Genomic DNA, 27,882 nt, shown 5'->3' with positions numbered 1-27,882 from the left:
TGCTGATTTTCCTGTCCAGGTGTCGGGTCATGGTTCTCCGTCCTTTTTTTTTTGTTGTTGTTGTTGTTAACTGTAGCCCTGTGATCATGTAAGTGAGCCTCCTCCTAGCACGTTGTGGTGCTTAACCAGGGTATCAGTCATTTTCTGTATAAACGAAGTAGATTCCTGCCACCGTAGTTTTAATTTACATAGATGTGTATGGCTGTGAAATCTTCAGGTTGTATTTGAAAGCCACGTGCATGTGTCAAAAAAAAAAAAAAAAAATCCTTTGTTTTAGTTTGTTGGAGCTACCTTAGCTGCATTTTACATGCTTTCCTATAAATAAAACACATTTCATGGGACAGTGAGCCAAAGAATCGTCTGAGTTGCATATCCAGTTCTGGAGGCCAGGGAATTGCAGTGAAGCTGAAGCATCCACCTCTTCCTAAGTCCTGGTGGGATGGTGCTTTCTGGTGGAGAAGTAAACCAGATACAGAATCAGAGAAATACCCAAGGGGAAAGCTGCTGCTGCTCTCCTCCCTCTAGCCTCCTGTACCATCCTGACAGGTTAGAAGTCCCCACAGCACACGCTGGTGTGACCCTGGTCCCTTGCCAGCAAATAGTGACAGGTTAAAAAAAAAGCCAGCTGGCTCTGCCCTTAGCCAAGGGTACCTGGTGAATCCAGGCTCTGTGAGCTACCTCTGGTGGGCTGAAGGGGTAGAAACAGGAATTCTGAAGGAGGAAACTTGTAGGAAAGCTCTTTCTTCCATCTCCCACCTACTGGCCTGAAAAGTCACCCCTCCTTTTGTAAGAGGGAGAGGAAAACTCATATCCAAAGGGTGTGGTGACCTGTCATGAGGTGTAAAATAATATGGGATGGGTTCATGTGGCCAGGAAGTGATAGTGACTTATTACTTTTGAAACTGATGACTTAGAAAGAACTTGGCCATGGAAAGTGGAAAGGTGCAATTTGTGGACCCAGCCCTTTTCTCTTTCTGTCTGACTTCAACTGTGACTGTTCCTGAGCTGGGAATTTCCCGGCTCTTCTTGGCTTCCTCAGGGTAACATCCTGCGGGCCAGCAAAACTTTGTTCCTTCTGAGAGTTTCCCTCTCTCCTCCCATCTTCTCCCCACACCAACTCCTGCTGCAGCAATAGCCAGAGCTGGCCTGAAACACCAGGGTGATGGAGGGCTGGGGAGGTTGGTGATGTCTCCATTTATCTCCTCCAATTTACTGCTTCCTTGCCTCATTCCCTAAAGCTGTTTTGGGTTTTTTTTTTTTCCCTCCCCATTTCAAAAGTAAAGCTGCAGATGAATTCTTGATGTGGGTTGATTTGATGTGGATCTCTGTCTCTCAGATTCCCTCAGATATGGAGCCCATACACTCACCCCACAGCATTAAGGTTCAGAAGTCCTCTGCCACCATGTGGGAGGGGCACGAGGAGGGGTAGCTCTTTTTGGAAGTGTGGAATATGGATCTGTGGGCCATGGGGATGGGCAGGAGGGCTGGTTTGAGACAGCAAGCTTGGGTGAAAAATGGCTGTCCTGAAATTGGACATGGAACCTGGTTGGAGCATCTCTTGCATATTTACTGATACTGAAACACAAAGTGGTAAAGAGAAAGATATAACTGTATTTGTTTTCCATTCTTCAGCTGTCACAAAGTACTTCGTATCAGGGGGATGGGAGAGCCATATACCTACACTTAGATCTTCAGAAACTGAATACAATGAGAAATTATTTGCTGTTGATACTCTTAACAGTGTTTTGCTCTTTCTGTATATAAAAAAAGTCTTTCTCAAAAAAGATTACATTAGTTACAATTTCATTAGCAAGGAAGGCAAAGGGCAAAAGTTTACTTTGATACCTTCCTTTGTTTACAAGCCTGTGGTTTGGGGAATCACACACAGGTTTTTCTTCAGACACTTCTGCAGCGACTGGGAGATAGGAATTGACAATGTTACTTTTGGAAATCCTATCAGTGGGTCCACCAGCAAAAGGGAGACAGAAGATGCCAGCATGGAGTTAAAGGCACTTCTGTTATGTCAATCTAAGAGGCACTATCTTATATCTCCCACTTTGATAACACAGGAAAAGAAAGAGATGGAGAAATACATTGATTGTATTGTTTAACCAGGACACCTCTGACTGCTGGGCTGTGGAAAAATGGGCCACGCTGGCATTTCCCAGGACTTGGATACCTGAGCAGCCAACATCATAAAGGAAAGTGAGTAAAAACTGTACAATCCACCAGTATCTTCTGGTGACCTGGGTCACTTAAGATCTCCAGCTTAGGAGCTGCATAAAATGTTTTTCCTTCCTTGTTCCTTGACAAGAGGGAGAGGGAGTATCCCTAAAATGGCAGGAGGTTCAGCACACCTGGAACTCCTGAGGCAACAGCTCTACTGAGGGAAGTATATGGTTGGAGTCTGTTCCCCTGGATTTTAAGTAATAAACAGTTGCAGGGAAAGTGAAAGTGTTTGGAGCACCTGCCCTACAAAGACAGACTAAAGAAGTTTGGGTTGTTTAGCCTGGAGAAAAGGAGTCTCTGAGGTGACCTTATAGCAACCTTCCAGTATCTGAAGGGGGTCTACAAGAAAGCTGGGGTAGAGCTTTTTACACAGGTGTGTAGTGAGAGGACAAGGGGAAATGGTTTCAAACTTGAAGAGGCGAGATTCAGGTTAGACATTAGGAAGAAATTCTTCAGTGTGAGGGTGGTGAGACACTGGCACAGGCTGCCCAGGGAGGCTGTGGCTGTCCCCTCCCTGGAAGTGTTCAAGGCCAGGTTGGATGGGACCTTGAGCAACCTGGTCTGGTGGGAGGTGTCCCTGCCCATGCAGGGGGGTTGGAACTTGATGATCTTTAGTTCCCTCCCAATGCAAACCATTCTGATTCTATGATTCTATACTGCAGCCCCACCCAGAGCTAAAGCCCTTCCTGCAGGGATTTGCACTTGCAAGTTTGAAACTCTTGGTCCTTCTCATCAAGGCTGGTGCCTTTCCTAATACCCTCAGCTGAGGACTGTGTAACCTGGAATGCAATTTTGGGTGATTTAACCCCTCCCCACCAGTACTGAAAGGATGGTTTCTCACAAGTAAGCACAAGGTGTTTCTCCTACACCTTGAGTCAGTCAGAATCTGGTGGTGTGTGCTGAATGAAAAGTGCTATGAAAGTGCTATGAGAAGTTACAGACTCATTTATCCTGTGGTGTGCATGTATTTCCTTGGGACTTATTAGAGGACTGAGGGGACACAGCACTGTGAGGAGTGCTTTGGGACAGTTATTTGGTGTTTTAGGATCTCTGACCAGCTGCACCTCCTCCAGGTAGAAAGACTTCAAGATCACCCCCCCCTTGCGTGCTGTCAGGGCTCATCAGTGGCTTCACCTGGGAATTGAGACCTACTTGAAGAAAGGGGTGGGATGAGGGCCAGGTGTGAATGAGGAGGAGGGTGGGGTGTCTGTGCACCAATAAAGCAGTGGCAGTTGTGTTGTAAAAAGGTATTTCTTTAGCTCTCTTGGCACTAAGGTCTCTTTTCTCAAAGATGTTAAGGGGACACTTGAGAGAAAGACAGTGGAGGGGCAAAGAGCAGCTGGCATGCCCAAAGACAGCAGTGCAGACACTGTTACACAGCAGGTTATTGCACACAACAGGATGCTCAACAGGTACAGGAACGTCTGCCTTGCTGCTGTGCTGGTTGCGTGTCACTTCAGGTAAGTGATGTGTCCTCTGGTTGTGTTTATCATGGTGTTTGGGGTGCCTGACAGAAAAAAGTTCATTGAATTTTTTACAAATGTGAGCATCTGAAATCAATCTGTAGAGCTGAAACTGAGTAAAGATGGGAGCTGAGAAGCATTGCTGAGGCTTTCAAAAAATTTAGTATTGCCTCTTTCAGTTGCCAAGTCTCCTCTCGGCCTAAAATAATCCACATTCAAAGGGAGCAGGAGTTTTTCATGCTAAATGCCAGTAAGTGGGAAGGTTTCTCTGGCTCCCTAAACCACACTGTATAATGTGGTAGAAAACCTTGTAGCAATCCTCTGAGTAGCAGGAACTAAAAATAGTTTTCTCCTTTGCTGTGCTTGTTTATTTCTCCTGCCAGATCAGTCTCGTTTGGCAGGGAAAACATCCAGGAGTGTATGAGGAAACTCTGGATTATGGGTGTTTGGAACATGCTGCTGTGAAAGTGTTTGAACTACTCTGGGGCCTTTCAGCAAAGGGTTGTGAAGCAGTTTGTGAGCTTCAGTTAATAGGAGGCTGTAAATAAGAGAAATTTGCTGGAGAAAAGGCTTTTCATTGTGAGAGAGAGGCCTGATCTATTCTCATAATCTCAAGAGGCAGAGTTTAATGCAGTGAAGGCCAGTGCTGACTTTCTGTCAGTAACTTTCAGCCTGTAACTGTGAAGGGAGCGTGGCCCTGATATTCATAAAAACGTATGAAGGTTGGGACAAAATGTCAGCCAGAGGGATGGCTCTGCTATAATGGATGATCTTAGCTGCTGGGACATGAGGAACAGCAAAACCTGCTGCTCTGCAGCAAGCATGCCAAGCAGCATCCCTCTGTCTGTGTCTCTGCACTCAGGACTGGCAGACTCTGACAAGGAACTGGGCATGGGAAGAAGTTTAGTTATTTAGGCAACTAAAACAATGTATTAAAGGCTCCTCCCATCTCCTGTTATCTGACTAGATAGACAACAGCTTAGATTTGAAATCAGTTTTGTTGTTTTGAACAAGCAACATCTGATTTTAATGAACCTGCACCCCAAAGAAATACCTGGTTCCTATTTTAGGGGTATGGTGATGGTGGCTGTGAGATGCAGGCTTGATTTGACCAATAGATATGTCTCCCCACAGTTTGTAGCTCAAGCTTTCCCACATGACCTGTGCTTGGGAATGGAAAAATGACCAGGTAGAACCTGGCTGTAAACAAAACCCAGTAACTATTTCCATTGCTGGCTTCCTCTGTTTCTACTGACATGTTGCTCCACTTGATGCACAGGGCTCCCGGGTTAGCAGTGAGGAAGAGGTGGAACACGGGAGGACACGTGATATTTTGTGCTGTTGGTGAACTCAGTACCATCCGTGTATGTTTGTTCACTGTGCCAGGAAATCCCTTTTTGGTGGCAGGGCACTTAACACAACTGCATCTGCCTTCAAGATGCTTCTAGGACTAAAGCTCTACAGGCTCCAAGATTACATGCATTAGGTCCATTTTACTCCACAGCTGGAGAAAAATCTAAGTATCAAAGTGCCACTGTATACACAGCAAGCTGGGAAAAGTCTGCACCACAACTGAGCCCATTTAATTTTTCATCTCCTGTCTAAGACCATTATCTGTCAGTATCTTTTTGAGCTGAAACCACGGATGCCTTCCAGAGCAGCTACCTGGAAACCAGAATCAATGCTGAGCTGGTTGGCAAAGCTTGCCAGGGTTGTAGGTAAGGGAAAGGAAGGGATTTGAAGAACAACTGAGCCACGTATACACCTCACATTAATGCAGTTTGGCACAGGGTGCAGAGCCATATGCTGCTTTTAATATGCTGGGTTATTACATTTTAGTGAATGCATCTCTTATGAACAGTTTTGAAGTTTTTTTTCTGAACCAAAATATTCTCTTTAACAGCTGCTTAAAAATGAAGGTACTCAATTTGAACAACACTTAATTAAAAGTGATAGCAGTGCCTCCAGAGTTCCTTGTGGCAGTGTTTAGCTGAACTGCAGCTGTGGGATGTTTTGCAGTTTGTTAACAGATCCTTGGTGGCCTGTACTTTTATCACAACAGCAAACCAGTGACATCTGTTTTGGTGTAATTTCACCAGTTTAGCAAAATAGCAACTACGGGGTGATGTCCCTTGGGGACTGCCACTAAAGGAAAACTGGAGGAAGCACAGGGAGTGCTGCACCTTGCTGAAGGTTCAGAGAGATGCTTTTAACAGGAGCAGAGAGAGTTCAGTCTCAGTGGGTCCTTGGGGAAACATCTTACCCTGTATGAGCAATGCAACACCACAGAGTGCAGTCAGAGATTGTTCTGGCTGTGTGACTGCAACTGATGCCCCAAACTTCATCCTCACCACCCCTCCTAGTTGTGGGTGGTGGTAACAGGGTGCTGCAGTGTCACAGCCTGACGGGCTACTAACACATTGGAAAGCAGATGGTCCCTGCACAGTGTGATTTTTAGAATGCAAGCTAAATCCTGTTTCATTTGGTTTTCCTGTCTGGAAGACTGCCTTTCCTGGGCTGCTGGAACAGCAAGATGTGCTTCCTGGTTTTCAGCTTGCTTACAGCTGCAGCCAGTGAGGATTAGTTGGGCAGGATGTCATTTCCAGCTGTGAGAAACACCCTCTAGGAACAAACCACTTTACAACCAACCAATCAAGCATTAACGAAGTCTTATATTAGCTCTGAAGAGGATATAACATGCTTAACAACCAAGTTGATTAGGGTATTTAAACTGTTTTAATGATGTTATTTTGGTGACAATGTTTGCCATGCTGTAAGCAATAGCCATGAGGTGCTATTTAAATTCTAGCTCCTCCTTTCCAATGGAAATGTGCAATGTTTTAAGACTTTCCTCCTTTCTGTATAGACTTCTGCTAAAGACTTTGTTCTTTTGGAGTCTCCTGGAAACATCCAGGTGGATCTGCCAGCTAAGGCTGGGATCATGGATGCTGTCAGGGCAAGGTCCTCTGCACTGCTTGCTTGTGGATCCAGTGGGCTCATGCAAGGAAGGACACTTCGGTGTCCTGCATGGACTGGACACTTTGATTCCGCTTTCATGGAAAAAGTACTCCAGGTGAAGGCAGAATATGGACCTGTTTGTGTCTGAAGAGGGCTGAGGTGCACAAAGAGTTAAAAGGCCCAATTTAATTCAACTTGAATGGCAGGAAACCTTGTTGAGGAGCATAGGACCAGGTAACCAGGTGACTGGAGAGGTAGTGTGTATGCATTGCTGTTATCCCTGCTTCTGCAACACCTCAGCTCTGATTTTTATGTTCTGGTGTTGTGTCTTTTTGTTTGGTTGGTTTTTTGGAAGCAAGTGCAAGATACTATGACACACGGCTTTTCAGAGTTTAAGCTTCAGACTGTCAATTATTTTCTTAAAACCACTGAAAAATGCAGTGCTTGGGCTCACTTCAGGGAGCCAGATACATCAGAGGATGATTAAGGAAAGCCAGGCAGAGCTGCCCTGGTCCATCCATTTATCTGCCGAGATACCGACTGAAGCTCCCTTGTGCTTGTGTTAGGAGAAGCAGCTGGCACTGCCTTGGGGGGTCCCTCAGCTGGCAGCTTTTGGTACTGCTGCCCATGGTGATTTCCTCCTGGTGACTTAGTTCTGTGTTTTACCATCTTCAGGTAAAGGTTTACACCACAGTCTGTCACCACGGCTTCATCTAAATGAAAACTGCACTGTCCAGCTCCAGCCAGGTCCTCAAGGGCACAACTATCACAACTGTTTTTCTAGAATATAGGAGGCTGCCTTGAAAGTTTCTCTTGTTCAGATACTTGTGTGGCTTACATAGATTAACTCCCAGTATTCTCTATGTGGAAGAGCTCGTTTTTAAGCTAGTTTCCTGGTGTGAATTTAAAAGGCACACAGAAAATAGGGCTAAGGCCAAGGTGTGGTTCCTGTAGCAAAAGTGACAAGGAAAGAGAGGTTAAGTTTCAGATTTCCCTCACCAGGGACCACAATGTTGCAATGCTGAAGTTTTCCCGCATCTTCATTAACAGAAAAATGCTATCAAGGCACTACCAGGAGGGGACAAAGAGAGCCTACTGAAGTTAAGGCTGCACCAACAGGATTTAAAAGGACAGAGACCCATGGGCAGTCTCTAATCTATCTTGATGGTTCCAGGGGAGGATCAGGCACACTTCAAGTTTCAGTTATTTTTATGTTCCTTGGGGGCTAAAAATACATCTCAACACATCTGCTTTTAAGTTTTCCCTTATTTATCATAACAGATGTTAATTCACAAATACAGGAGACACAGCATCCCCTCTCTTCAAGCAAATTTTGTTTTGCTTTCATTACCTTTTTTAACATCAAGTCTTATCCTCTCCTGCTGGGATAGAGTTCACCTGCTTAAACTGCTACTTTCAGTATTACTGCCTGGAATATAATTGTTTGCTTGAATAAACAATGGCACACACTTGGAAACTACAAGGGTCTGGCCTTGTTAAAACCTTGTGCTTCAGCAAACTCTAAGCATCTTAAAAGATCCTTCTCATGCTGACTGCAGTTTAACAACAAGTTCTTCTTTCTGGAAATTCAGGGGACTGTGGCTCTGTTTTAACAGATCAGGATTCAAGAATTTAGTGAACATTTTCTCAGGGCCCCTTCCTTCTTCTTATGAAGAATTTTAATATTAGTTCACTGACCAAAACAGTATTTCCTTGCTAATATTCCCATTACTAATACACTAAGAAAAGCACCTTTAATAGCTTCATATTTGCCACTACAGGTTGCTTACCAAGGAAAAGAGCACGAGCACACCACTCAGGCTTTTTGGTGCCATACTCATGCTTTATTTAAAAAAAAAAAAAAGCTACACAATGCTAAGAAAAAAAAAATCAAGTTTACTTTACAAAAAACCTGCAGCCATTTTCAAGAGATTTAATCTTACTTATAAATGAAAAGTCAGCAGGTAGGAAAGTAAATGTTAATTTCACATTTCAGTTGCAGTATATTATCTGAACTTAATCATCCAAAACAATCAGTTATTCTTAAACTGACTGAAGATTGTATCTACACAAACAATCATCTTGTTTTATTTTTTAAAAATCCCTGGGAAAAATTTGAGATAAATTGAAAAAGTGTCAGAAGAATGTTATTTAGCCCACCTATAAACTCTTGCAGAAATGAATTATCTCTCGGGCTTTGCTCTCCTCTGTAAGTTATTTGCAATTTCACTGTGTATTTTAGAAAAGTCCTAGAGTAAACCTGCCACATTTAGCTCAGGAAGGGATCTTAAACCAGTATAACATGGCTCTGTGTAGTTACCATTCAAGTCACACTAATGCTGTGCCTGACTGTCTCCATGGAAGTTTTGTGCAAGTCTCAAGCAACTTCAAAACACTTCTGAAACAGCCCTTGTGTCACTCCTATGAGGTAGGTACTGTCCTTCCTTTGGAGAAGATGATAGAACAGGCTTTCTACTGCTGCTCAGTACATCAGGCACACTGAAAAACAGGACAACCAGACTCCTTCAGCATTTGACTTCCCTAAACTCAAGAGCTTTTTGTGTTTTGTTTAGCACCATGCATTCCAGGAATAAACAGTGAAAAACTGTTTCAATTACATCCATTCCAAGGTAGGGGAAGATGTTCAGCCTCGCTGTTCTGAAACACAGGCACTGCCATCACTAGGCTGCTCCATTCATCTGCAGAGCCTACAGTTTAATTATTATGCACATTAATGACAAAGATGGTACTTCATCCTTTAGTCTGACAAAAACCACCTCTCAGATTAAATGATACTGGGGAAAAAATGAAGTGCTGTGTACAAAGCAGACAGCATACAGAGAGCTACAAGTACCAAATGCAGTTCAAGTGTAGCTAGAATTAATGTTCTGATAGCACTGTAGACATGAACTCTACAGCAGTTTTTCTTACCCTAAGTATAGCCACATTGTCTTCAATTTTTTTTTAATTATTTCATGAGCAGTGAGAAAAGAATCCATAGTGCTTCTTCACACTAAGGCTGTATTTTATTTTATTTGTAGTCTAAAAGACTCTTTTACTATTATGGAGAAAACCTTAGTCCACAGCTTTCAATCCTTGCTCCTCATAACCTCATGTGAGCAGCAATTGTGTGAGTTGTGTGGCAGCACAGCAAGATTGCTGAAAACCAGGCTGGTAACAGTGCTGTATTATACAAATGCTTCTGCTACCACATGGGAGTGGCACAGAGACAGGATTGCAATTTGTTTGATGAAACTATATCCTACTCAGATGATAACTGCAATAATGATAACCAGAAAGACCCCCATGAAAAAAGCTATTTGTATGTGCTTAAAATTGAGTAGAAAATTCAAGTACCAAACTAAAAGTTAACCAGCAACAATTACGTTCTCCCATTTGAAGAAATCCAAGTGTAGCAGCCTGCTTTAATCACCAGAAATAATGCAAGAGATGCCAAAGTTCTATTAGCACTACACACTAGGTTGTTATTGCTGAATTTCAACTACAGCAAACTAACAAGAAACAAATCTCAGAACTGTTACTTCATTTATCAGGAGCAGTAATCAGTCAGCTGCTGGGCCCTCTTATTATGAACTGCTGGCTGAGAAAGTTACTATGAACCACTGACAGTGAATGACAAAGTGTATATGATCAGAGAGACGGTCTGGGTAAAACTGGAGTTCCTGCTACTAGTTCTTCTTTAAGATGCTTAACTCTCTCCTCTGTTTTCATGCTTAGAATAAGCATTTGGGCATTAACCACTGAGTGCAGAGAAGAAAGCTGCAACCTTCAAATACTTATTTGTACTGTGCTTCAGTCCCCCAACTCTTCCTAAATCCTGGTCAGTGTAAGGTTTGCCCCAAAACTCAATCACTAAGAGCTAAACTATTTATCTGAACAAAAAAATAGGGTATGATCAACTAGTATCCTCTGTTCTGAGCCTTTGTCTTTTTTTCCTGGAGTACAACTATCTAGAGCCACTGTCATCAGAGGCCCCTCAAAAGACCCTTCCTATCTTGGGAAGAATTAAGATTATACAGTTTAGGATGACCTATTACCAGAAGGTAAAAAAAAAAAAAAAAAAAAAATAGTCAAACATAATCCCAGAGGGAACTCAGAAGTTCAGTGCATCAGGTGCTGCAATAGCTACAGGGCTTTATCATACAAAGCATTTAATACTTCAGCACTTTGTTGAATCAGTGCAATCTTGAATAGAAGCCCACAAAACTACTGCAGGCCCAGTCAGAGGACATCACTGAAGGCAAAGTTTCTCCAAACAATTTGAATGGACAAACCTCTTATTGTATCACTTAGGTATGCCCCTTGGGTAGCACTCAACTGTGTTAAGTGATCTGTGCAACAATTCAGAAATCTTAACTATTGAAAACAGCCTGTGCTTGCTGTATTGCCAGGAAGCTGAACAAAGCCTCTGTGGGGTTGCTTTTCCTATACTTGTCTTTTCCATAGCAAGCTGCATCAAGAGTTCATTCTGGCAAAGTTTATAGTAAAACAGTGTCAAGTGCAGGTAGTTCTGAGTTTAGATGCTTCAAACACATTACACAATAATTTGCAAATATTGCTCAGGATTCACTGCCTCAACAGCTCAGCCCTGGCAGAGCAAATATAAACCTGAAACAGCACTTTCACATGTGGAAAAGAGGAAAACAGAGGTCTCAAATCAATGGCTCTTCCTGAACTCAGCACAGTTCCTGTTAACCTTTGGACACAGGAAGAGATGCAGTTCAGATGCAAATAAATTCAAGCCTTACCTTAGTGCCTGAATGGCAGCAAAGTGACACTGAACTATCTGCTGCTTTTACTGTCAATGACATTCCTGAATGCAGTGGGTGTGGACCAATACCCCCAGTACCTGGCAATCTTGTAAGCTGTGCCTCCAAAGAAGATAATTCCATTTTTATTGCATATAGCTTTTCTGCTTTAGTACTGACCCAACATGTAGTTAATAATGGGCATCTGTGTGACTAGTAGGAAAGACAAGGTGATTTTTAAAAAAAGCACCAACCCTCAGCCCAATGTACTGACCAGTGGAAAGAAGTCTGAGATTTAAAAACTGTAAAGGGTGAAAAAATAATAATAGAAAAATGAAGCCAACATTTTTTCAAATTAAGTTTCAAGTATGTACAGTAAATGCAAAGTCCTTGCCTCATGTAAAGCTTTAAGAAAGTCCATATTTTGATACAGATGACATTCTAATTTTTGAGAGAACTTAAAAGTTGTTCTGGCTTATTCAATTATTTCTTGAGTAAACATTGCAGAGCCACCACTACAATCAGAATACCTAAGCTGCTGGCACGACTCAATAACTAACCATTTAACAAGTTGGGTATAAAAAAAAATTTATGTAGTAATACCAATTCAGCACACAAATTCCATGCTTCACAAGTTCTGCTGCTGTGTAAGAGTTTTCCTAGCAGCTATGCAGGTTAAGTTCAGATTTTTAGGTCACTGCATGCCCAGGTCAAAACAGCAGCAAAATATCTACCACTATGAGCAGCTATACCCAATTGTGCCTTTAGAATGCAAACTATGCACAAATCTAGATGCTCAGGGCTTTGCCACTGAAATAGGACCAACACACACAAACTGCAGTGTGTGCACACCGTAGAGAATAAAGTTACTGAAGAAGAAAAATACATACAGATTCTGATACAGACATGACACAATCCAGACAGAAGAAGTCAGCAGACATTCAGATTAGGGGAAGGAGGAAAATCCTTCAAGATGTGTACAGATGACAAACCAGCATTACAAAGAACTCTAAAGGCACATTTCAGGTAACACGGTTCTGTTAAAACCCAACTGCTTACACACGCAGGCACAAATCTTAATGGCCACCTCCCTCCCACCCCCCTGCCAATTAACAAAAAAAAAAAAAAAAAAAAAAAGAAGTGCATTTCAGTAATATTAACACCATTCAGTTAATCTGTTCAGTCCAAATGTTTAGCAGTATTTTCCTTATGGTGATATGGATTCTCTGCACTACTCCAATCCAAAAAAACCCAACAGGCAGGATTAGTAAAGGTTCAACTGTTGTACTAGTTAACATTTACTCATCAGAGCCCACTGCTCTCTTCTGTGCCCTCTTGTAGGGCAACCTCCTTGGTGATGCTTTATCTAGATAAAAAAAAGAGAACAAGACAATTGCATTAATTATTACAGCACCTTCAGATTAGATATTATAAGACCATGTATTTTTCTCCCTCCCAAACACAAACCCAACTGCTCTTCTAATGCACTTCATCAGCACAGATAAGCCAGTTCACAAAAAACTTAAGGCTTTTTTTAGCTATTAGCATCCTAAATAGAAGGCAGCAAAAGAAACTAATATTCCTGTTCTGTAACATGCAACTGCAGGTTGAAGGTTGTTCAGTTTGCCAGTTACTAAAATGAAAAAAAAACCCAAACCAACAAACACAAACAAACCCCCATACCATCTCCTGAAACTGCATGCTCTGCTGTTTAGAAAAGTTTCATGTTCAATAATTACACTTGTAGAAAGTTAATGAATAATTTCCATCATTACTGGGTTGAGTTCAGCTGCCTGAAGAATGTGATTGTCCTTCTGTTACTCAGCTTTGCCTTGCATTAATTATTTCCACATTCATACAAATCAACAGCAGAAGGTAAGTTTTTTTTTAAAAATGCCCATGCTTTTCCAGAAAGCATCCATATTTGGCTATGAAGTTGTCATTTTGCAATCTAATATCCCATATGGGGAAGCCATCCAGCTTTTTCTATATGACCACTGGATGCCAGAAATGTCATCCTATGTTTAAGACTTTGACAGGCCTGCAGTTGCCCTTTACAATTACAGTCCTTATGTAGGTAGAATATAAATCCTTGTAGAAGTCTGGAGAAGCCACAATATTTTCTAACACCCTGAAATAATTGCTAAGTGTATCTGTTGACTTAAAACCACAGATTTTTTAAAACAGAACTATCTCAAATCATTTCACTCTTGACAGTATCAGCAAACACAAGGCGCAGCAATCATGCCACTACAAGCCAATCAATACAGGTGTAAAGTGTCTTTCAGCAATAACATAGCCAAGAACCTCTGAGGATCTTGAAGACCATGCATTTCAAAGGATTGTGGTATAGAATTCTAATTAAAACTAACCTGGAGCTAAAGAAAACCACAATTTAAAACAATTTAAATACCAGGTTTTTTTAGACTTCCTTCCTATCTTCTACATATAAATACCAATTTAGCTTAAGACAGGAATGGGGACAGGCCATAAGCATTGCCAGGATTTGAACCCATTTAAAGACAGCCTGCTCTTTGGAAAAAAAATTAAAAATAAAAAAATCCAGCATTTAGAGCTTCAGTCTTTCTTGCTAGATTAAGGCTTTTCAAATTCCTGTGTACAGATTTTATACTAGAAATCTCCTGTCTCTCAGAAGACCATGTACAAGAAAGCTCATGTTTTCAGAAGTAAAACACCAGCCCTTATTCCTGTGTAATCTATGTTCAGTTAAAAAAGGTGAAGGAATCAAAATAGAAAAGGTGTTTTCATGGTTGCATGCATCTGTTCTGTGATCTTTTACTGCTCATGCTACACCACCAATCACTGCATGCAGGAAGCTCTACTTCTGTCCATGCCTAATTATCACAGGGACAACACATCAAAGCACTCCCACTTTAAAACACCAGTTTGCCTCACCTCTTCTACTCTGCACTGAAGCCACGGGAAAACAAAACAAGAAACAGCAAGAAGTCAGAAATATCCACAAACACACAGTCAAAATAAATCAGGTATTGGATTTACTACTGGCATTTCAGCTATTGAGTAAAACTTAGTAATTCTGGACTTGTGAAGGATGTTAAGGGATGCTGGTTGGGGCACTTAGCTGGCAATGTGTGCCTGCAGCCCAGAAGGCTGACTATATCAAAGGAAGCATAGACAGCAGGTTGAGGGAGGTGATTCTTCCCCTCTACTCCGCTCTTGTGAGGCCAAACCTTGAGTACTGTGTCCAGTTCTGGACCTCCAACACAAAAGGGACATGGAAATGTTTGGAGTGAAACTAGAGGTGGGTCATGAAGATGATCAGAGGGCTGGAGCACCTCTGCTATGAAGACAGGCTGAGAGCTGGGGTTGTTCAGCCTGGAGAGAAGGATCCAAGGCAGTCTTAGAGCAGCTTTCCAGTATCTGCTTCAAGGGGTCTACAGGAAAGCTGGAGAAGGGATTTTTACACAGCCATGTAGTAAGAGAACAAAAGGTAACAGTTTTAAACTGGAAGAGTGTGGATTTAGGTTAGACATTTGAAGGAAATTCTTCACTGTGAGGGTGGTGAGACACTGGCACAGGTTGCCCAGGGAGGTTGTGGCTGCCCCCTCCCTGGGAGTGTTCAAGGCCAGGTTGGATTGGGCTTGGAGAAACCTGGTCTGGTGGGAGGTGTCCCTGCCCATGGCAGGGGGGTTGGAACTGGATGATCTTTAAGGTCCTTTCCAAACCATTCTATGATTAATAACACATCTTAATGTGGTTTAATATACACTTCTACTGCATATTTAAAAATTTGGTCTATAGGAAAGCTTCTGAGCAACTTACAGAAAGTTTGAGATTATATTTTCTCCTATTCAAACCTCCTTTATGATCCAGGTTTTGGGTAGAAATTTTATAATGTTGAAAAAGAGTGTACAGAATGAATCTTAAAAATCACCAGCAGTCACTGTTCTATCAACCAGTGAAGTCTGCTCTATACAAGAATAGGCTGCTAATGTAATAGTCTAATCATTAAGCACAGTGCTTTGGACTATTTTTTTACACTGTTCTAGGAAATTGCTATCAGCTATTTATTCAGTTACAACCAAGTTTCTCACGCTCTAGTTTGTCAAAGGCAAACTACTTACTTATTTGATTTAAAGTTTCTTGGGGAATCCAGCTCATATCAACATCATTCTGATTGGATGTTCCCATCTCTACTTTCTGTACTGGTCTTTTCCTCTGAAAAAACAAAAAAGAAAAAACTATTTTCTTCAAAGTTTTGACAGCATAAGTATTAGGAATAACCAGTAATGCTATATTTTCTGAACTGCAATTATTGCACTAAGACACAAACTTAAGAGTAGTCATGGCACAAAGCTGCCTTTGCAGCTTAGCTGTTACTATCTTAACCTTTAGTGATTTTGGCTAAGCTTAGCATTACCACTTCTCATGCCTTGCAACACATATTCCACACAAAGATATCAAGATTTCAAGCATGCCTGGGCAAGTTTGTTATATCTGCAACAAAAAATGGCTGATCATTAATCAAACTTTGTGATAACAGGTTTCATGATACTTCCTCAGATTAGCACAGTATTGTTGTGTCACCTTGCAAAATAAAAAACTTCAAAACACAACATTCACTCCATACTTCTTCCCAAGGGAAGCTACTTCAAAGGCATTGCAAGCCAGGCTGCATGAAGACACAACCTATGCATTGCATGCAGATGACACTTAAGCTCCTACTTGCCAGACCACTTACACAGACAAACCCTTAGCTGCTATAGGATTATAAATGGAATCCAGAACATCCAAATCAACATTATGGTGAAGCATTGGGAAGATCTAAAGGACTAAACAAAATGTTTTCTCTAAAATTTGACCCAGATTAAGCCAACAGGTACATCAGTGTGGTGCCAAAAAGCAGATGCAAAGAGCACTAGAGAAGCAATCTGAATGTCTCCAATTACAGACATTTTTCTAACAACATTCTGGTTTTCCCAGTAATCTCTCTAAGGTCTTAGTTCTAAAAGTATATGTCCTAAAGTTCTACCTGCACTTGTATGCCAGAGGCAACTACTCAGTTGCTTTCTTTTCATAGCAGTAAGGTCTTGTATTAGCAAGTGCATAGACAAAACAGACTACTCACCTTCCTAGATTCTAGTAACTGATGTAGGCCAACAATGACAAGTAGACCAAGTCCAGCAAGGAACATGTACATGAAGATCCTTTAGAAAAACAATTTAAGAAACCATTAACTAAACGTTTACAGCATTTAAGAGATTCTGCAAGGAGAAACAGAAACTAAGCCTAGCTCTGGCCATGTGCCCATGTGATCTTTCCCAAGAACTTTTGTAGGGGGTGGGTAGGGAAAAAACCAGGTGCTAACAAATATTAAGTAATTATTCTGACTTCAATTTAAGAAACTGTAAGCCTAACTTTAATTCTAAACAACAGAGCATTTGAAATATGCCTCATTAACTGGAAAACTGCTATAAATTATTGAAACTGAGGAATTTTAAGACTTCTTAAGCAGTATACTCTTTCAAGACATTGTGTCACAGGTAGTATTTCTGCTTTTGACAGCTTTAACCACTTAAGAAACCCTTAAAAAATCTCTTCTAAGCTTTTAGTATACTACTGCAAAGCATGTGCTACTGGGATAGGAATTTATCTTACTTATCCTTGCTTATCTTGCTCTGCATACCACAGTATGAATCCTACCTAGGCAAACAATAATTTTCTAATCTCTGAGGTTTGGGTAGACTTGAAGCATTCTACCCAAAATACCTGCTGATACTTAGCAAGAGGAGAACATAAATTATATCTAAAATTATTCTGGGGAGCAGGTAGGAGTTCACAGATAAAGAAACCAGTCCAAGTTGAACATCTTATCTCAGATTTATGGAAAGGAAATCACGGAGTCAAACTGCAGAAAAGACTTTACTGAACATCCCTGTTCTGGAATAATTATCTAGTCACTGGACGTTAATTCATCCTGACTCTAAGGATCTGAACGCATTTGAGAACTCCTTTATCAGAGTATCACACGTTTTCATATGACCAATTGTTCTTTCAGTGATGCTACTCCTTTTGAGAAATATGAATTAATGCAACAGCTGTTTTTCTTGGTTGACCTTTTTTAAAATGAAGCTTGCTGAGCAGGCAATTTCTACCTGTGGCAGCAGAATTCAAATGTTCAGCATTGTTTACAGGTACTTCTGAAAGTTTTTTTTTAACCCATAGGTTCTCTTAAAATTCCACTCCAGTGATAGAATATTTAAAAGCATATCAGCACAGCATATGCTTACAATATGTAAGACATGTTAGGTGTGTTAGTCTTTAAGACAGAAAAACAACACTGCTGAAAGCCACCTTCTACAGACAGAAGTAAGCACAACAAAGAATGAGTGTGAGTTCCTCTATCTCATATTCCATGTCCATAGTTTACACTATCCTGTATTACACTGGAGTATTCCAGAAGCAAGTTGTTCCAGTCTTCATAGTAGGACCCACAGTACAATACTATGTGCCCTCCATATCTTTTAAGTCTTTGGAAAAAGTACAGTAGCAAAACAACAGCTCAAGAGCTTTGAATTGCTATGTAGCTGTACAACATCAGGTCTTAATGCAGGTTTAAGTCCACAAAGCCAAAGCAGATGTATACATTGCTCATGGACATAGTACCAACCCAGGAGATCCTTAGTATTAACACAGAACTTAATTTGGGGAAAAGTTAAACTTTTATCTTTGTGATTTGTTAACATGGTACAAGTCAAATGCTTGCTACATCATCAGCAAAACACAGCAGACCTAACATTTAATAAAATGGACACAAGAACTACTCTCACAAGTGCCATCAACGATCTGTTCTATCAGTATACCAACTAAAGCAGACTTTCACACTCCTTACGTTTCTCCATCCAGCCCATCTTCTTTTTCAATAATTGTGACAGTTTGATTGAAGACAGCATCTTGGAACACATTGCCCTAAAACAAAGTTTTCACATAACATTTTAAATTAATTTCTTCAACACATACACAAATGCTTATCTTTTTCCATGTTCTTGAAAAAACACTAGAAATCAGTAACTACTGATTAAGCTTGTAAGCAGTGCAAGTTTGATTCAACACAGAAGCACAACTTGTTTGGTGCAAGTAGAGTCTCAACAACAGCAACAAAAGTCACATCTAGCCCTCAATGTTATTTCACTCAGATTTCTCTTCAGATCATGTATTACAAACAGAGAGTTCTTAGAAGATCAAAACACAAAGGTAGAGAAGCCCATTAAACTTCAACCTGCATTGAAAGACTAAAGAACCTTGTATTTTAGTCCCCCCTTTATGCTTTTGGATAGCCTTCCCTGAGGTTACCACTTCTGGCCATTTATTTGTTCAAAGTCAAGTTTGCAGGTGGGATTCAGGCTGATTGTTATGCTTGTTAGCAAAGCCCACTCTGAAAAGCACAGTGAAATTCTAGCTACCCTAAAGTGAATTTCATGTTTCTGTTTTATTGGTTTTAAGGTAGGTTTGTTTTGTTGTTGGGTTGGGGTTGGTTTGTTTGTTTAAAGTACAGCCTATTACTGCAGTTCTTAGACTCAGCTTCCAGTGCTGACATAAGTCTAACATATACAGAACTTAGAGTACATGGAGGGCTATTGTGAAACACAACATAAGCATAGCAAGTCACTGTCAGCATCTACTGATTTGCTTAAAAACCACAAAGGCGTTTGTCCTCTGAAGAGGCAGCAACTTGATTAAGCAGCTCCTTCCTGACATTTCCAAATCAAGTAGAAAGATGAAAATTAATCACAGTATCAGGCTTACATTTACATCTCTGTAGTTGAGATTGATCACCAGTCCAAAAGGACGACCACCCATGGGCTCAGCAGGGATGAATGAGTACTCAAACGTGGCTTGCCTCTGTGGTGGAACTACTGTATTCAGAGGGAGAGCTGTGAAGTTCTGGATATAAAACTGGTAGTCTTGAGGATATCGGAAAGAGGCATCAAGAGACTCTACAATGAAATCCTCAGTACCCTTATTGGTGAAGCCCACCAGAAATTTTACAATGTTGTTCGCTGGGAAGTCTAAAACAAAACAAAATATAGTTCAACCATTAGAAACTTCACACACCACACCTAGCCTGTTTCTTAATGGAGAATGTCTAGAACAGAGATTCTGGGTTTTTAGACTCTCACTGTTTTATACAAACATTGATATGGTAGATTAAAGACTCTTACCTTCACCTTTCACAAATAAGATTGTTGTATCAGCACTAGGTGAGGCTTTAGGTTCTCCTGATAAGTCTTCTTCCTCTTTTTCTTCTGTCTAAGACAAGAGACGTTTTTGAAAAATCTTATAATGAACAGTGAAGCAAGGACCATGCTTGTTCCATGAATCAAAGCATGCAACAATAGCAAGTGCTAGTACCCATTCCCAGTGTTGTGGGATAATCACATAGTCTGTTCTCCCTCTGGATTTGATGAGCATAATTTTCAGCATTATCCTTCTACTTGTAGTATTTGATGCAGTGATTAATCTGAACTATGCTGAGCTGCATTAAAAGGTCTACAGTTTGAAAGAACCAATAACATCTGTTTGAGGATGGAAGGAAAAGAATAGAATCAAATTCTTAACTGTTCACATCTAAGCTATTTCTATTTAGGAAACAAGCATTTCCATAGTGACAGGCAACCATAAGGCAAATGAGAGTTACTTCACTGCAGAGGGAGTGTTCATAAAAGCTTTCTACTCAGTTTGAATTAGTTAAGTGCCATGTATGCCTGGAAATGGTTAGAAATGGTTAGACTGTTGGAAGTTCATGGATTCACTTGTTAAAGCTCACCTTTGTGAAGATGCACTTGCAAGCATTAAGGGCTTTTTTCCACATGGGGATCACAGGATAACCACCTCCACTATCAAATAAAAACAAGGCTCTCCCATTTTGAACTATCTGAACTAAAAGCTTGAAGGTTTTATTGTTCTATTTTACCGTTTTATTGTCTTTATTTTTACTTGTTTTATTTTACTGCTTAAACAACCACTTGAAGCACTGGATAGCCTACTGGATCAAATACTAGGATGGATACAGGGAAGCCATGGATCAGACCTGAGCACCTAGAATCTTTATTTCAAGACTCTTTGCAGACCTCTACCTTACATTTCTGTGACAAATAGAAGAAACTGCTTTAGAAGTGCAATTTTAGTACCCAAGTGATACACTATTTGTAACAATCAAATCACACTCAAGAGGTTATTTAGTAATATTCTGTGAGTATTAAATACCTATAATACATCCTACCACTTAGAGAAGCTGGCTGACCATACACTCATCAACTTACCAACATCAATAAAAATTTAGTAGAATCAAAGAACAGTTTGTCAGGTCTACATAACTATTATGCATGTTGTCTCCTAATCATATCCTAAAGTTTCTTATTTTACACCAGAAATTTCATGCATGTTTTGTACCAATTTAAGAAAACTAAATGTTTAATATAGGCATACCCTGCAGCACCTGTCAGAGACTAGGATGTTAAAACAGGCTGCAAAACAAGGTTTCAAAATTAATATTAAGCTCAACTAAGAACTAAAATTGTGTTATCTCTTGAAAATCAGCACCAAAAAGGGTAGAATGAAGTACTACTATAATCAAACATCCTTCACAGTTTACCGAGATGCAGCTTAAGTTGAAAAAGAACTTTTTGTGGGAACTGCAGTGTCTGTAACCAGAAACTGGGCTGTTCCCATGTGGTTTTCCAACTGGTACTTAAGGAAGAAAAGATAAATCTTCTGAAACTTCAAGCTGCACATAATTTATATTAGAGACTTGGAAACAGCTATTTGGAAGTAGCAATGCCATTAAACTCATATTTAAATATATCTAAACTTTCTAGCTTCAAGCACTTCTGGTCTAATTCATACTTATGAAGTAACAATCATGTACAATTACCAAGTCTGTTGGCTCATCTTCTTCAACTTCAGCTTCATCATCTTCATCTTCAACTACAGTATCTTCTACAGCTTCCTCATCCTCTGTAGCATCTTGAGCTGCAACTAATAAACCTGACCCTATACCAAAATAAAAAGCAAACACAAGAAAGACTGTTAATGAAAACTGACTTAGTAACACAATTTTCAAACCAGTGTTTAAAGAATATTTTAAAATTTTGCCAAATAGTGTTTGGAATCCTCAGTTGCAAAAACTTTGTTCTCCAGTAACTTTCTGAACTACTAATTTACATGCAAGTAAGTTCAAAACCAAAAAGTTCACTGCTGGATCACTAAAGTCCAGCATTCACATAGTAGTACTTAAATTTGTAGAGGGCAACCAACTTGCTTTAAAAGCCACTGTTAATTTTTTCAACATGTCACCGTAATGAAATATTTAAATTTTGTTTTGTCATAAATGTGAAAATAGAAGACATGGATATTGTCAGGAAATCAATGTAGTGAGTACTGTTTCTTCTAAGATTAATTATTTGAATAAATCAATAGCACATCCTTTTCATCTTCTGGTATCAGAATACTACTTTCATAGGTAGGTAAAAATTTACCAGCTTCACAGTTACTTTCATTCAAGTTTTAATACAGAAAAATGTTTGTGTTTTTAACATGACATCCTCATTATCAAATACTATTATATCCATACATTCAACAGTAATGGAACAATGGTCAGAAAAGAAACCCAACCTAGAGCATGGCTACAGACCAAGGCTCCAAGACAAGGTCCTTCCCCCTTTGCTTTTCTGCAGCCAAGTCTCATTCAAACACTGGCCAGATATGATTAATACAACTCTTGGCCACTGGACAAAGTTCTGTCTGCTTGCAGTTCAGAGCACATGCAAGCTACGTTGAGAACTTTTAGAACATACACACAAAGCTAGATGATTTTTTGTTATTAACCTGACATTTTTTAAAAACTGAAAAGCAGAACTGGCTGTGATTTACACAAGCCTCCAAAAGATCTCATTGTGACGAGGAGACATTTAAACTAAGTATTTAGAAACTTTCATGGGAAGCAAGAACCATTAAGCCACACAAGCATATCCAAGGACTTCAGGGCTGCAGAGCTAGAAAAAAAAATAAATCCAATCCCCCTCCCACGTGTGGTTGGAAGGCATATTCAAAGACTTTTTCACTCAACCGAGTGCAACACTTAACCTAGGATTGACAACATCGATTTTATCTGCTTTAGCTCTGAAGTTAGGAGTCCACCAATAAGTAACTTTTGTTTGTTTGTTTGTTTTTAAACTAAAACCTTTGCTACAGGCATTCTTCACCAGCACCCTCGCTAGCACATCCCCTCCCGGCTCTCCGACTCGAGGTGGTTCCGATGGATGTCAGCGGGGCTGCTGATGTGGCAATAGCGGGGGAGCAGGAGCTCACACCAGCGCCTGCTGGAAGGGCTGGGCGAGACCAGACGCCCGTCTGTCCTTCTGGCGGGACAGGCTTGGTCGATGGAAAGGCGATTTTTCCCACCGCGCAGCAGCCGCGCACACGCAGATCCGCGAAACGAAGGACACGCGAGGGGGGGAGTGGATGGAGGGAGAGGAGGTGGGAAGGCCGCCCGGCTGCTGAACGAGCCAACAACACTTGAAAGGGGAACGAGGAACCAGACAAACCCCTTGATACAACCTCCGGGGGGGGACTTTTTTTTTTTTCCCTTTTGCTGGTTTCACGAGTGGGTGTCGATTTGACGGCAGCGGCGCCCGGCCTGACCCCGAGCAGCGCGGTTCGCTCCGCCGGAGGGGCCGCAGCAGGGCCCTGCCTGAAGGAACCTGCGGCCCGCTGGAGCGCTCTCGAAAGCCCCCACTATGCCCCCGCACAAAAGCGGAACCAGGCACCGGAGCCCGGTCCCAGGCCCAGGCGGGACGCACCGGCGGCGGCCCACGTGCGCCCGGCGGCGATGAATGAGCAGCGCTCGCCGCCGCCGCCTTCCCCGCGACCGAAGGGCCGCTAAAGTGGCGCTGGGCTCCCAGGCCCCGGCAGAAGCGGACCCCCTCCCCATCACCCCCGGATCGCCAAAGAGAGCCCGCCGGAGGATTACCGCTCCCACTCCTTCAGGCGGCGACAGCCGCTCGCCTCTCCTCGCCCGCCCGCTCTCACCTGAACCGCCGCGGGCTCCCCCAAGCAGCAGTGCGGCGGGAAAGACGAGGAGGGCGAACAACACCAGCTGCGACAGGCGCCTCATGGCGACGGCACGAACAGATACCACCAGCCCCCCCCCTCCCCAGCGGCACCGGCACGGCACCCGATGTCTAAATGGCGTCGGCGGCCTCCATCCGGGGCCCCGCCCGCCCCGTCCCGTGCCCGCCCCCGTCCCCGTGCCCGCGCCGCAGCGGACGTGGCTCCGCCGGGAAGGAGGCAGGGCGGTCACGTGACCTCGCTACGCACCTCCTCGCCATGCATTCCTCGCCATGCATTCCCCCGCCCCTCTCATTCACCGCCCCTTCCGGTATCCCGGGCCGGCCCGGCCCATAAAGGGGTGGGAAGGAGGCGTCCGACCTCCCTCATGCGGCGGGTACTAGGGGGGCTGAACCTCCAGAGTGCTCGGACGCAGGGTGGGAGGGTGGTGCGGTAACTTTCAGCCATCGCCCCGTCTGCTGCCGGTGTGTGGGGCGGGCGGGGCCGTACTGGAGCTCCCACTCCTAAACCTGGCTTTCGCTTCTGCCTCGTGCTTTGTTTGAAAGGGGTAACGCGTAGGTTAAAGTTCTCCCAGGTGCTTCAGAAGGGATTTGTTTGGTTTTAGCCTCAGCAGCCCCTGCTGCAAGGGGTCTACGGGAGAGATGGGGAGGGAATTTTTGCTAGAGCATGGAGTGGCAGGACAAAGGGGTAATGGCTTTAAACTGCGAGAGAGTAGGTTTAGGTTACACATTAGGAAGAAATTCTTTGTTGTGAGGGTGGTGAGACACTGGCACAGGCTGCCCAAGGAAGCTGTGGATGCCCCCTCCCTGGAAGTGTTGAAGGCCAGGTGGGATGGAGCTTGGAGCAACCTGGTTTCGTGGGAGGTGTCCCTGCCCATGGCAGAGGGGTTGGAACTAGGTGAGCTTTAAGGTTCAACCCAAACCATTCTGTGATTCTATGATCCTTAAAGCATTTGGTTGCATGAGTAATGCTTCCTGTGGGACTGTTGGCCAACTTATAGCTTTAGGTTCTCCTTTGTGAATGTGCCTGTCATTTTACTTAGATCTTTAGTACCCTTTAAATTGTTTACATTTTTTTTCCTAAATAGTGTTGCTGTATAGTTTTGTTTTTAAAAATTGGTTTTATAGTAAGAATACTATACTATAGTAAGTTTGGTTGTCCTTTGATTCTACTTCATACTTCTAGTCACATAATCTACACCTGAATTCCCTTTGTTAAGCAGTAGTTGTCCCCTGGTTTTTTTTTTTTCTTTTTCAGAAGAAATTTCCTGTTTTTGAAGGTAAGTGAATGTGACCCAGCATTATGAAATGATGAAACTGCAGGCTCCTACCCTTCTACAAGGCCAACAGTCCTTGCATCTGCATCAAGATCCAGTGGAGTGAAAAGTCTAAAAGTGTCATTGTCAGTTTGTCCTAACTTACAGTACTTTGACTTTAAAGCAAGAGCTTAAAAAATGAAAATGAAATGCTCTATGCCTTGCCCTATTTACTGAATTTTGAGAAGGCTGATAAAAGGAAGATAACGACAGAGGGAGAAGGCAAAGAATATGCTTGAAATGTTACTTAATTAATCTGTTCAAAGGAGTGGGACAGTCAGAATATCCTATAGTACTTTATGTAATAGGCCATACAATCTTACTGAATTTTCCTAGAAACTACTATAGGACTAATAATAATAAACTGGAGTAGAGTTGAATCAACCATTTTTAAGTGCTTGGTTTTTGTTTTTTTTGTTATACGCTGTAACTGAAAAAGATAGGAACCTATAAATAGGAAGACATTTCACAGATTGTAGTGGAAACTCTCAGTACTTCCCCTTTTGGTGTACTGTTCTTTATACCTCTTCTCATTTTTCTGTATCAGACCTGGTACGTACTCTGTTCTTATGCAAAGAATCGGTTGATATATTATGCTCTCTCCATTTTTTTTGGAGGGTTGATCTGTTGTCCAGTGGCTGCTTATCAAAAGCATGTAGTTTTTAACCTGTTATATTTGTAGTTTGCAGTAATTATAATTAAGCATAATTATATTTTGAAATTAATTAAAGTGAAAAAATTTAATCATCTGCAGTCTGCAAATGAAAGTGCATTGCCCCCTTCATTCAGAAATCAGTTAATTCAAGGTGCCACTTCAATACCTGCATTTGATATTCTTAGTATTTCTGTTTTATATTATACACCTGAGAGGGCAGGCACTCACATATAAAATATTGCAATATGCATATTATTTAAAGTACTGCTACTAACTTCATCAGAGAAAGGTATTTTCATCATGCAAACAGCATGAAATCTTATCATGACTTCTTCTGGACTGGGAATTTTTGCTAGCCAAGTTCAAATTATCTTCTCTAGAACTGTCTCTTGAATAGACAGCCACGGGACTGAATGAGAAAATAATCACTATGTTTCCTCCTGCACCCTATAGAGGGTGGAGGGTCTCCCTGGTCTGTTTTTGGCTGTTAATGTATTTATAGAAACTTCTCTTGTCCTTTGCCACAGAGGCCAGATTAATTCCTTGGTGGGCTTTGGACCTTCTCATTTTCTCCCTGCATAGCCTCACAATGCTTTTGTAGTTGTGTGTGGCCTGCCCCTTCCTCAAAAGGCCACAAGTGCTCTTTTTCTCCTTGAGTGCCAGCCAAAGCTCCCTGTTCATCCAGGCTGGTTTCCTATGCCTCTGGCATGCCTTACAGCACATGGGAATGGCCTGCTCCTGCACCTTCAAGATTTCCTTTTTGAAGAGCATCCAGCCTTCCCAGGCTGCCTCAGAATTGTTACCAGCAGGTCAAGGGAGTTGATTCTCCCCCTTTGCTCTGTTGACAGTAGAGACTCCACCTTGGAGTACTGTGTTCAGTTTTACAGCCCACAACACAAGAAGGTGTTGATCAGAGAGTTGGAAGACTCCTCCTATGAAGACAGTCTGAGACAGTTGGATTTATTCAGCCTGGAGAAGGCTCCAAGGCAATTGTATAGTGACTGGCCTTTCAGTACCTGGAGGAGGCCTACGAGACAGCTGGGGGGAACTTTTTATAAGGGTGTGTAGAAATAGGATGAGGGGTAATGGCTTTAAACTGGGAGAGGGTAGATTTAGTTTATATGTTAGGAAGACATTGTTTCCTCTAAGGGTGAGTGATATTCATTCCAGGTGAGACACTGGCATCAGCTGCCCAGAGAAGTAGTGGATGCTCCATCCCTGGAACTGCTCAAGGCCAGGTTGGACTGGGCTTGGAGCAGCCTGCTCTCATGGGAGGTGTCCCTGCCCATGCCTTCAGTGTAAACCTGCAGCAGGAAGCTAAAAATAAGTTACCTCTTCAGAGAGATTGAAGGCAGAGGGCAGTATTCTCCCACTTTGTGTCCCATTGAGGTGGAATAACTGTGGACTGTAATTGCTTAACTCCATCCTTCCAATCAGTTCATTATATTTGCCTGATGCAGCCTATCCAGATAGTTTCATCGGCCTTTCTCCTCTCTAAATACCTTCTAAATGCTAATGCATTTATCTTCATGTCCTGTTGTCTGAAAACAAGAAATATTGCTATTTCCATTTTTCAAATGAGAAAATACAACCCTGAAACTTGCACAAAGGGAGTCATAGAAGGCCACATAGCAGTTCAGCTGTGACAGGTCTGGACAAAAGGTCAAAACAATCCTAGGACTTTGAAATGTAGGAGATTCTCCTTCTGAACTATCACTATCACCTAGTGGCCTCTTTTGCTTAACCATGTTGCAGGTGAATCATTTGTAGAACAATTTGCAGCCTTTTCCAAATGAGTGCTTAAAGCTCCCCAAAAAAACCCAAATGGAAACAAAAAGGCATGTTGCCATCTACTGCTGTAGTGGAAGTTAGATGGAAGCTTGGAGCAAAAAAAAAAAAAAATCAAAATTAATTTGGGAATAATCTGGCACTGTTATCTTTCAGACAATTCTCTGTCATTAAACAGGTATTCTTAAGAGCACTGAATAATTTTAGACAGTGAAATATTAGACAGTAATATTAGACAGTGAAATAAATCTGTAGGGCAGCACATTCCCTGCAGCTTCACTCACATGGATTAAGAATCATCCAACAGCTGTTTCTAAGACAAAAGATCTGTAAACAAGTAATCTTAATCCAATTGCTGTTGCATGTGGCTGTAGGTTGGGAAAAAGAGCTTAGAGCATGCCTGCATGAAGACAGATCTTGCCTCCCCAAACTGCAGGCTACCTGGATTGGGTAATGGAGAGGGAATGCTGGCAGGGCATCAACTGGAACTAAGCTAGATAGCCACGTGTCTTGGTGTGTGGCTGGGCTACTGGCCTGAATGTCCCCAAAACAGAGGTGAACCTTATGCTGCATTCATGTTGCAGCTAAAGAATG

General features: G+C 41.9%; 1 protein-coding gene across 3 annotated transcripts; it reads right to left on the bottom strand.

The window, feature by feature from the left end:
- Window positions 1-36: 36 nt before the first annotated feature.
- On the bottom strand, window positions 37-23,695 carry SSR1 (signal sequence receptor subunit 1). 3 transcript variants are annotated; one of them, XM_030446543.1, is made up of 10 exons: window positions 23,492-23,695; window positions 21,336-21,454; window positions 19,624-19,711; window positions 19,208-19,470; window positions 18,294-18,370; window positions 16,530-16,608; window positions 15,526-15,619; window positions 14,336-14,350; window positions 12,722-12,785; window positions 37-449 (listed from the first exon to the last, which is right to left on the bottom strand). In XM_030446543.1, the coding sequence occupies exons 1-10, from the start codon at window positions 23,574-23,576 to the stop codon at window positions 425-427; spliced, it is 909 nt and encodes a 302-aa protein (XP_030302403.1). In that variant the 5' UTR covers window positions 23,577-23,695; the 3' UTR covers window positions 37-424. The 3 variants fall into 3 exon arrangements, with proteins under 3 accessions (XP_030302403.1, XP_030302404.1, XP_030302405.1); XM_030446544.1 differs by lacking the exon at window positions 14,336-14,350 and having other exon boundaries at window positions 23,492-23,694; XM_030446545.1 differs by lacking the exons at window positions 37-449; window positions 14,336-14,350 and having other exon boundaries at window positions 9,665-12,785; window positions 23,492-23,694.
- Between the last annotated feature and the right edge of the window lie 4,187 nt (window positions 23,696-27,882).

The sequence above is a fragment of the Calypte anna genome, chromosome 2 (assembly GCF_003957555.1).
Source record: "Calypte anna isolate BGI_N300 chromosome 2, bCalAnn1_v1.p, whole genome shotgun sequence".
Taxonomy (NCBI): domain Eukaryota; kingdom Metazoa; phylum Chordata; class Aves; order Apodiformes; family Trochilidae; genus Calypte; species Calypte anna.
This window is presented reverse-complemented; position numbering and strand designations above follow the sequence as displayed.